Source organism: Ictidomys tridecemlineatus, chromosome 11 (assembly GCF_052094955.1).
Source record: "Ictidomys tridecemlineatus isolate mIctTri1 chromosome 11, mIctTri1.hap1, whole genome shotgun sequence".
Classification (NCBI taxonomy): Eukaryota; Metazoa; Chordata; class Mammalia; order Rodentia; family Sciuridae; genus Ictidomys; species Ictidomys tridecemlineatus.
Window position 1 is genome coordinate 12,360,113 of NC_135487.1, and position 11,164 is coordinate 12,371,276.

At 41.0% G+C, this 11,164-nt stretch overlaps 1 protein-coding gene across 12 annotated transcripts in view; it reads right to left on the minus strand.

Annotated features, from left to right (window-relative positions):
- Ubr4 (ubiquitin protein ligase E3 component n-recognin 4) overlaps positions 1–10,824 on the minus strand; it is a 127,829-nt gene extending 117,005 nt beyond the window's left edge. For all 12 annotated transcript variants that reach the window (XM_078025447.1, XM_078025445.1, XM_078025442.1 and 9 more), the window contains exons 1-5: positions 10,573–10,824; positions 2,602–2,699; positions 1,343–1,446; positions 467–596; positions 221–360 (exon numbers count right to left, since the gene is read on the minus strand). In XM_078025447.1, the coding sequence (XP_077881573.1) occupies positions 221–360; positions 467–596; positions 1,343–1,446; positions 2,602–2,699; positions 10,573–10,748 (648 nt within the window). In that variant the 5' untranslated portion in view covers positions 10,749–10,824. The remainder of the gene's footprint in view (positions 1–220; positions 361–466; positions 597–1,342; positions 1,447–2,601; positions 2,700–10,572) is intronic.
- Positions 10,825–11,164: the final 340 nt, after the last annotated feature.

Genomic DNA, 11,164 nt, shown 5'->3' on the forward strand with positions numbered 1-11,164 from the left:
TCATTGTATAAAATCTCAGAGTATACTTAAACTAAGATGTCTATGAGGTCACTAGATGATATAACTTCTCAGGACCATATGGTCCATCCTTGACCAAAATGTTATATGTGGTATGTGACTATCACTTTATATCACAAATACAAAATACATAGTTATTTTTGTTCCAGTATTACCACCTTATCAAATCGCAGAGATGAGGATATTTGGCTGAAGAACTCACCAGAGCCTGTGGACTGATAGTCGGTGAAGCTACAGTTCTAGGGTTAAAAACTGAGGTCAGCTGGTTCAAAAAATTCATCTGTACCTCCTTCTGCCTCAGCTCAGGGCTTACTGGTGAGGCCAGCTCTTTCTGATCTTCCACTGTAATACAGCGAGAACAAAAAAAGGGGGATCAGCAGAGTGCCGCCAAAAGGCAAAGCTGGCCAAGGAGGTGGCCGTGAACCAGGTCTGGAGAAGGAACACGCACCATCTGAAAGTGTCTTCACTGTTTGTGGCAGCTTGGCAGATTTCATCATTGCTGTAAATGTGATAATTTCAGTTCTATCTAGTCGGCTACAACCAGTGCACAGGCCCTTGATTAGGAGAATCAAGTGTTTCTGAAAAGAAAACAAATTCAAATATGTCTTTCAGGAGAATCTACTCTTTTTGGGAATTCCAACTGGCACAGGGCCAAATTTACGTTCACATAAAGAACTGCAATTTGGGGAGAAGGAAAAAAAAAAGCAGAGATGCAAAGCTGATGGTCCTCAGACACTACCTGGCCTGCAGATTTGTCTTATTCTCATAGTAATTATTTTTTCCCAATTTGAAGTTATGGTTAAGTTTTTTTTAAATGGAAGGTTTCACATACAAATCCAGAATTCTTACAGCTCTCAACAATTCACAAGATATAACCACTTGGAGCCATTTCTACATGGCAATAATCAGACAGAGCCTTTTCATTGGCACCTCCAACCTTGTCAACCAGCACATTTCACTCATGTTCTATTACCTGCCTGGCCCCTATAAGTATATAAATTTGCAATCCTTGTAAAAGATTCCACAGTCCTATCCACCAAAGGTTGACAAACTACAGCCCCAATTCAGCCCACTTCCTGTTTTTTTTAAATGAAGTTTAACGGAATGCAGCCATATTCGTTCATTTACATATTGTCTATGGCTGTGTTCACAATACAAGGGCACAGTTGACTAGCTGCAATAATTACCATAGAGTCCACAAATGATTTATTATTCAATTACAGAGTTTTAGCAACCTCTGCTCTATGCCATCCATTTTCCATCAAACCCACCAATCACAATCCTACTTCAAAATAAGGGCCAAAAAGAGACCCATCACTCTCACCTGGGACACAGCACAAGCCTCATCTGGATTTTCAAGACGCAGGAGAGAAAACTCAATTAGGACTTTACAGGCTGCTGCCACCGACTGAAGTTGATTCCGGGGAACTGAGAAAGTAATAAACCTTACTTAATCTGACTGCTCAGCCTCACAGTCAATAAGCCAAACAAAACAAATATTGAGCTCTGTATGTTCAACATTCCCAATATCATTCCGTGAAAATAATTATTCAGAACCAACAAGCCAAGGAGTAAAGGCATTTTGGCATTGATAACCATCAACTGCTTATAGATCCATTCATCTTACACTCAATGGAAATTAAAATAATGATAATGAAATATGTTACACTAAGTGCCAAGTACTTCAAATGATATTAGCTTATTTAATCCTTAGACAAAACTTATAAGGCAGGTATTATTTTCCCCTCCCATTTCTAATAAACAAGCAAACTAACATACAGAGAAGTTAAGTGGCTTGCCCATCACATTCAAATTAAGAATTCTGCCTCTTGAGTTTATGCTCCTGACCATGAGAGTAACCGCCTCTCTTTTCCCACAAGTTCCAAATGACTTTTTACATAGTTTCTTCAAGCTAAAGTAGTTTTTCCAGCAGCAGTCAGTCCTATATATAATAAACAGCACTGGACACAGATTATTCAATGGCTCTACGGTTCCTTTTAGTTTATTTGCTTAGCCAATTATTCAAATAATAAGTAACTAGAATTCTTCAGAACTATTCAATTTAGTATAAAAATAAACTAAAAATGCCAAAGTTCAGAAATAACATAAAATAGGGCTTGGTCCCTCTGAGGGTAGGAAATTTCAGAAAATGAGGAACTGAAGATGAACTCTTTTTATAAACCAGAGAACACAAGAGGAGAATTCACATTCTCACCAAAACCAACAAGAAACAAAGTCTAACCTGTGCATACAGGTTAGTAGTTAATTTATGGGGGTACCAATATCCCCCTAGAAATTCACACACCAGGAATTAAATGTGTGAAATCAGTAAAATACTTCTGATTGAGAAAGAAAGAAAGATCAACTTAATGGTTACAAAGCAGAAGCATAGTAGCTTTTAAAGGCCACTCTGCTGGCCTAGGTAAGGGAGCCCTGCACAGCTGACAATAGTCTCCACTCCTCGGAGGACAGCTTAGGAGTGCTAAAACACAGACCTCATTAACAACTTGTTGGGATGATCTGACAAGAGGATAAACAATCCCCCTATTCACAAACTGAGAGTGACAAGAGTGGAATACTTACTGAGGCTGCAAACTGTTGTAATATAGTGTGTGGAAAGCGCAACAAAAGAGGAGTAGAAGGGCTCGTACTGCTTCTCGTGGTGCAGGATTTCTGACTCACTGTAAAGAAAACAATGCAGCCGACATTTACTGAGTGCTTACTATGTGCCATACATTCCTTTATAGGAATTACTTCATTTAATCCTTTTCAGCAGCCCTACATGGTAGGTAGTGTTCTCTATATTCAAGATTTGGAGCTGAGGATGTGGCTCAGTGGTAAAGCACTTGCCTGAGGCCCTGGGTTTAACATCATTTAAAAAAAAAAAAAAATTGGGAAGATGAAGCTTATAGAATTAAGTATCTTGTTCAAGGTATCAGGCTTAGTAAGAAGCAGAGAATAATAAACAGAAAACATTTTCAAACTCATTTAGAACTAAAGATACACAAGTAAAAATATAACAGGATGCCAGTCTATCCTATATTATTGGTTGGCAAAGACCAAAAGCTAATAACATCATTGATGACCAATAAAAGTGGGCAGACCAGAACACTCAAGATACGGTTAGCAGAGCTGGGAATGGTGGTGCAAACCTGTAATACCAGCAACTCGTTATGTTCAAAGCCAGCCTCAGCAACTTAGTGAGGTCCTAGGCAATGTGGCAAGACCCTGCCTCAAAATAAAAAGTAAAAAGGGGGGGCTGGGGATGTGGCTCAAGCGGTAGAGCGCTCGCCTGGCATGCATGCAGCCCGGGTTCGATCTTCAGCACCACATACCAACAAAGATGTTTGTGTCCCTCGAGAACTGAAAAATAAATATTAAAAATTCTCAAAAAAAAAAAAAAGGGGGGGTAGGGATGTCACTCAATGGTCAAGCACCCCTGCGTTCAACCCAGGCACCAAACCAAAAATAAATAAATAAAAAGATAGTGGAAATACAGATTAAAGTAACTCATCTTGAAGACCACTAGCAGCCCAGAATTCAGTAACTTGAAAAGAATCAATTCAAGGTTAAGGAAAAAGTAATAAAAATAAATATATAAATATAAACATATAAATATATATATTTATATTTATATATTTTTGAATTAAGTTAAATCCTCTGATCTGAGCTGAGGTTGTGGCTCAGTGGTAGAGCACTTGCCCAGCAAGTGTGAGGCACTGTGTTCAATCATCAGCCCCACACACATTAAAAACAAATAAATACATAAAATAAAGGTCCATCTACAACCAAGAATCTAAAAAAAAAAAAAAAAATCCTGAGTAAAAATTCAAAATTCACCACCAGAGTATGAGAACATTTTCCCTACTCCACACGCCCCACCACCACCCCAAGGGAGCTAAAGTTAGATCACAATAGATTTGGTGATTTTCGAACCACATTCCTCATCTTTAGCTGAGGAAAGGCCCTATTCTGTGAGAATCTGAAGCCCAACTAGTTCTAAAGGCTAGATACAATGAAGCTGCTTTCTCTATGAAGTCAGATGTTACTCTAGAGAACAAGAAACACAAAACAAAGAAAAGAGTAAAATGTATCTTATTTAATGAAAAGAGCAGAGCTATATGGTCAATAATTTCCTTAGAAAATTCATCCCCAGCTAGAAGTATTAGCCTAGCAAGGGAAACATAAACAGCTAGGATTCTATTCACTGCCAGCAAGAGTATTCGCTTGCAAAATGAACGTAGAAGCCAAAAACACAAGTCAATGTTTGGAAGGTGCTGATGTGAATGATGAATCACCTCAAGCAACACTGAAAAGTCTGGCATTACAAGGACTTTGTTATTTGGAGATTTATCATGGATTAAGTGGGTATTTATCAAAGATTAGTCCTTTATTTTAGAACAGCTACTTCATCAAGAGAAAAAATATGGAACACCTATGATATACAAGGATCTTCCTGTCCATCAAGGGTCATTTTTCCCTACTTGTTATGATAATTAAAACAGAAGAAACAAGCAGATGAAGTGGAACATGCTTTGTAACCTCAGCAATTTCAGAGGCTGAAGCAGGAGAACTATAAATTCAAAGCCAGCCTCAGCAATTTAACAAGACTGTCTCAAAATAAAAAGTAGGGCTGGGGATGTGGCTCAAGTGGTAGTGCGCTCGCCTGGCATGCATGTGGCCCGGGTTCTATCCTCAGCACCACATACAAACAAAGAGGTTGTGTCAGCCAAAAAGCTAAAAAATAAATAAAAATTCTCTCTCTTAAAAACACACACACACACACACACAAAATAAAAAGTAAAGTGTTGGGGCTATAACTTTGAGCATCCCTGGGTTCAATTCCAACATCCCATTCCCTCAAAAGAGTTCGAAATATCAGGTGTGGTGGTCCACATCTATAATCCCACATACACGGGAGGGAGAAAGATTGCAGGTTGAAAGTCAACCTGTGAAACTCAGTGAGACCCTGTATCAAAATAAAATTTTTAAAAATAGCTAGGCATGTAAGTTCACAGGAAGAATGTTCCTGGGTTCAATCTCTCACACCACCAAAACACAAAACAAAACAAAAACAAAAACTTAGTTTACTAAGCAGCACTCAAAATTCCTGTTGACCAGCTCATTTATAACTCATATACTCAGCAGAAAACTACTAGATCCCCTTGCTTCTCCCTTACGTACTTAGTTTTTCCTTCACTTCCATTTCCTTTCTTATTCACTGTCCTAAGGTATTCCTGCTCCATAATTTGATGTGCTTTACTGAGTCATTTACCTCCACTGCTTTATTTTAAAAACTCAAGAGCTGCTTACCCCCACATTTTTCAGCTTAACAGGTTTACCAAATCCAGGGGGAACAATGCCCACCCAAAGGATGAACTCATTCTGAGCTTTCACTCCCATTCTGGTAATGAAATGCATTCTAAAAAACATAGCAATAAACTCATTTAGGTGCCTGGCAATGTCGGACATTATTTTTGTTTCATTTGTGGGGAGGACTGAACCTGGGAACTTGTGGATCCCATTGAGACTTAAGAAACTTCTTCCCCTAGAAATATACAACAGTCTTATTTCAATAAGGAAACAGAAGAACAATGGCAGAGGAAATATGGAGCCCTTTTAACCTCCACTTATAATCTGTTTAGGGTAACTAAGGATTAGTTTTAAAAAGACTTGAAAGATAGTAGAAAAGCAAGCACTGTGTGTGGCACTGTCACTTTTTTGAGAAAAGGTCTCACTATATTGCCCATGCTGGGCTTGAACTTGTGATCCTCTAGACTATCCCCAGAGTAGCAAGTGGCAGGGGTTTCAGGCACATGTCATCATGGCTTCATTGTCAGATCTCTTGATTTTTAAAGAAAGTGTCAGAGTCATGAGTCACCTAATAAAAATGCGCTGCCACACTTCCCTACCCCACCCTCATTCCCCAATAAACTGACAGACACCAAAACACCAAATGTAGGGCAAGAGGTTAGGTGGGAAAGGGAAAAATGAATAAACTGAAGGCAAATACAACCCAAAGGAAGAAAAACAAGGAGACTTAAAGGTGAGTATGCCTTTATTCGGGATGGCGAAGGTATCTTCCTGAAACACCTGCCTCTTCTAACACATTCTAACAAGAGCACCACTGAGGCTGAAACACTGCTGATGGACATGGAATCTGAGGCTTTTCTATTCTGTGATAAATAAATGCAGTGCAGAGCACAAAGGGAAACAGCAGCTAAGCAGCCAGGTCAGAGAAATCCAATTTGATGTGTAAGTGAAAAAAGAATTGACTGGAGTCTAGAAATATCCACCTCTTTTTAGGATGAGATGGAAATCTAAGGAGGGGGCATAATAAAAGACTACAGATTCACCTCACTTCTCCCTCTTTAATAACATATTGAATATCTGTTTCAAAAACTAAACTCCACAAGCCCCTTACCCCTTATCAGATACCTGAACTTCTAATATAGAAATTCATTACATTCGTTTCATAATACTTTATATATACATAGATACATAGATAAATATTCTGTTGTTATCCAAAAATCTAAGTGCTTTCTTTCAGATACTTTCCTCACACACTAACAGACCTATGGTTAATGTCTTACAAGATATAGAATCATTAGACACTAGAACTATTCTCACAATGAGACACTATCTTTCAACAGTGGGCTTTTTGATCCCTGTAGGTCAATCATCACAGTTTACAAATGCAAAAGCACATTTGTGCATTACAGCATCACATTCTCCCTTTCGAGATTTTTAAGAAATGACTGTGTAGTATCTAATGACAATGTTGTAACAGCTTCCCCTTCCCAAGTAGATGTCTTTGCCCTAAATTTTTTCAAATATCTGGGAGGCAGAAATTGTCAGAGGCTTATCAGTAAAGAGGCCAGGTCAGCTCAAGGAAAAGGTTTGTTTTGATTGGGGGTTTGGTGTGTTTTGTTTTGTTTTACTTTTCCAGTTTGTTTTTAATCTGTAAAGACTCAGACTGTCTAATGGCAATTATGCTCACCAACATATCTTGCACAGAGTTAAGGATTTCTCTATACCTTAACACAGAAAGCTACATTCTACATTCAGCAATTATATTAATGAATCCCATGTATAGTATGTGGTCCAATGAACAAGTTTTAGCCACTTCTGATCTGAAGAGGTAATGTTGTTTAAATGATTTTTAAGTGTTTACTACTAAAATGCATACTAGCTATAGACAATGGAAATAAAAGTTATTCCCCTACTAGGCATGCTGGCACAAACCTGTAATCCCAGTGGCTTGGGAGGCTGAAGATCACAAGTTTAAAGTCAGCCTCATCAAATTAGCAAGGCTCTAAGCAACTTAGTGAGACACCTATCTCAAAAAGCAAAAAAGCGTTGGGGATGTAACTCAATGGTGAAGCAACCTTGGGTTAAATCTCCAGTACCAAAAAAAAAAAAAAGAGAGAGAGAGAGAGAGAGAGAGAAGAAAATGAACCCCTGTCAATAACTCAGTTATTTCTCTCTTTAAAAACCTAATGATTCTTTTTTTTTTTTTTTTTTTTTAATATTTATTTTTTAGCTCTCGGCAGACACAACATCTTTGTTGGTATGTGGTGCTGAGGATCGAACCCGGGCCGCACGCATGCCAGGCGAGCGCGCTACCGCTTGAGCCACATCCCCAGCCCCCTAATGATTCTTTTTACTTCATAATTTATTCATGCTAATATTAATCCATTCCTCCTTCATTTCACAACTTGGTTATGAAGTCAAACAAACTTGTCAAAAAGTATCTATTTCAACTACAAAATCATGAAAGAAAAGCTAGGAAGTAGAATGGTAGAGTACTGAGGAATCTCTCAGATTAAGTACCATCATACCCAACAACCAAAGGAGAAGAATTCAATAGATGAGCAGGCTGCCAGACAGGAAGTAAAAGTTGATATGATGGAACCAGAACATCAAAAAGAGAAGCAGAGAACAGAAAATTACAACAGAAAAATAGAAGGTCCCAGGAGATAGGAAGAAAAACAGGGCAAGCATAACAATAGAAATAAGGGAACTGCAGAAGTTAGGAGTGGCAATCACACAAGCAAAGTACAGCCTGGGCATCTAAGCCTATGATTAACCAGAAGACAAAACTCACCTCAGTATCTGTCAGTGTTTGGTCTGATACTATACACTCTGTGGCTATAACTCATTATGCAAGAAATAATTGCACAATTTGAGAACTTTTCTTCATTTTTTGGAAAGGCAAATAAAGAAAACTTTTCAAACTGATGGCTTGGTATAAAATTTGTGTGTTCTAAGGCAAAAATCAGCACAGTGTGGCTGGCAGATCAAGTCCAACTAGTTGTCTATCTTTGTACAGCTCACATCTAAGAATGGTTTTTAAATTGAATATTCTATGACATGTAAACATCACATGAAATTCAAATTTTAGTGTCCATACCTAAGATTCTGAACACAGCTGTACCCCATTCATTTATATACAGTATTGCCCATAGCTGCAATGGAAGAGTTGAGCAGTCCAAAGACCACAGGACCTGCTATTATGTGGCTCTTCCCAAAGTTTACCAACACTGAGCTCTACACCAAACTAACATTTTATGTTTAATTGGTATACACCATAAAGAACTTGTAAGTCAGATATTTCTTCCGTAAATTTTTCTTATGATCATACTTCTCTTATAGGACATGAAGAGGAAAAAATAACAGGCATTCAAAATTAACTGAGGCCAGCAAAATGGCACACACCTGTAATCCCAGTGGCATGGGAGGCTGAGGCAGAAGGATCCCGAGTTCAAAGCCAGCCTCAGCAACAGTGAACGAGGTGCTAACCAATTCAGTGAGACCCCTGTCTCTAAATAAAAAATACAAAATAGGGCAGGAGGTGTGGCTCAGTGTCAAGTGCCCCCGAGTTCAATCCCCTACCACTATCCCAAAAATTAACTGAGGAACAAAAACAAAAATGAGGCCTTCAAAGATCTTGCCTTCCAATAAAACCGTTACTTAACCTATCAGTTTGGACTTCTTTTCTAAACCAAAAAGAAGTCCCACTAATAACTACAACCACAAACAACTACTCATTATCTCAGCTAATACAGGATGTGTGGGAGGGGTCATTAAAGCCTATACTAGCAAAATTCAAACCTATTTTGATGAATTTGGTTTTGGCTCCTTCAACAGGTTGGAGGAGATGTTTAACTAATACAGTTTAAAAGGCTTGGCCCCAGAAGAGAAGAATGTACAGGAGGTGTCAACAATTGATTTTATAACCTTCTTAGTTCAGATCCACAAAAACATAAAAGAAAATGTTGTAAAAAGAGTGGAACATTGTTAACAGCTAGTAACATTATGAGTATGATTCTGGAAAAAAATACCACTAATCCAAATGTTTAAGACAGTTTTTTTTAAAAAGCTACATAATTTGAGAGCGCTATCTTTGATACTTGTTTACATCTTTAGAACATCCACAGCTTACTAATTAGAAAGGAAAATCCACTTAACTCTGAAGTTATCAAACCCAACAATTACTTTATTATAATTTTAAAATTCTGCATCCAAAACATCACAAGCCTAAGAACAATAAGCACCATAAGAAGCTCAAGTGTCAGACCATGAGCCTTCCTTAATTAATCAATAGCAATTTCTAACATCCTCGATAACACTTAGATATACCCTTGTTGGTAAGAAGCTAAAATGACCCAGTTAGCAACTGCAGGGAGTTGCCAAAGCAAGGTTTGGCTAGGAAAATGAAAGTGAGACTGGCCTCAAAAGTGTTAAGTCTACTATTAAACTAATGAAAGACCGCTCTAAGTACAGTATGTCAAGAAAAGGGAGACACTCTGAGATCACCACCTTCCTATGAACATGACTCTTGCAGTCTAAGAATCTCTGCAAAACAAAAAAAAAAAAAAAACATGAAACAGTAAGGCGATAAACAGTCTCACGTAAAAGTCTGAAGATATTTTATTGCAAGAGATGGGAGAGGAAGTACTCACTCCTCCGGGAAAATGATCTCTCAGACTGCGATGTTCCTAATCAAACACCCGTTACAGCAGAAATGTGCAAGAAACGCAAAGTAAAAAGAAAGTCATCGGTGGAAACTAGTGGTTTCAGTCACAGAAATAACACGTGCCTCTGGTGATTAGAGCACCACAGGGAGACCGTTATAAAATTATGTGGTAGATCTCCAATTTAAACCTCGGGCTACGCTCCGGCCCAGGCTAGAAGGATGAGTGCAGGCGAGAAATGCAAACTCATCCCAGCCTTGACCTTAGCACGGGGGCATCCCCGGGACGTTTCACTTGGGGCGCGATACATCTCAAAGTCACTTCAACGAGTGCGACCACGCCCTCCCGCGAGGCCGCCTTAAAAGTTTTGCTCTGGAGGGGAAATTGAGGCACAGATGGCTTCCCTAGGCGGCGGAGGGAAGCGGAGGCAAGCCCTGGCCTCCAGGGCCGAGGCGCCGGAGGCCGCGGCTGGGGCGGAGGTCCCCAAGAGCAAGAGGCGGCCGGGGAAGCGGGTCCAGACGCTCCGGCTCCCCTCCCCTCCCCCCTGCGCCGCCCCGCCGGGGCCGCCGCCCGGTACCTCTCGATGACTGAGGCCACCAGCTGCGGCAACTCCTTCATCTCGAAGGCGGAGTAGGACGCGGACAGCAGGGGCCGCACCGCTACCTCCCAGCCCGGGGTCGTGTCCACCCCCGTTGCCGGGGCCCCGGGCGCCGGCGCCGCTGCCGCCGCCTCTTCGCCGCCGCTCGTCGCCATCTTCCGTCGTACTACTGCGGCTCCCTCCGGGGGCTTGCCACCGGCCCAGCGCCGCCTCCCGGGAGGGGGCGGAAGTGACGCAATCCGTCGCGTCAGGCTGCGCGCCGCAGTCGCCGGCCAAAAAACGCGACGCGCGGGGCGGCCTCTCCCGTCTCACTTGAGGAACGAAGCGCGGCTGGGGGCTGGTCAGAGGTGCTGCGCCTGCGCAGAACCTAGCTCCAGACGAGGGCCGAGAGCGCTGACCTCTGCGCCTGCGCGCCGGAGATGCTGCTGCAGGTGGGCGCGATGTGGCTCCCGGAAGCCCAGGGAAGGTGAGCTCCGTGCTTGGGCTCATGGAAAGTGCCGGGTGGCAGAACAGACTGCGCATCGGCGAAGGTACTAGCCCCAGCCCTGGAATGCCAAGGACGAGAAGAGCT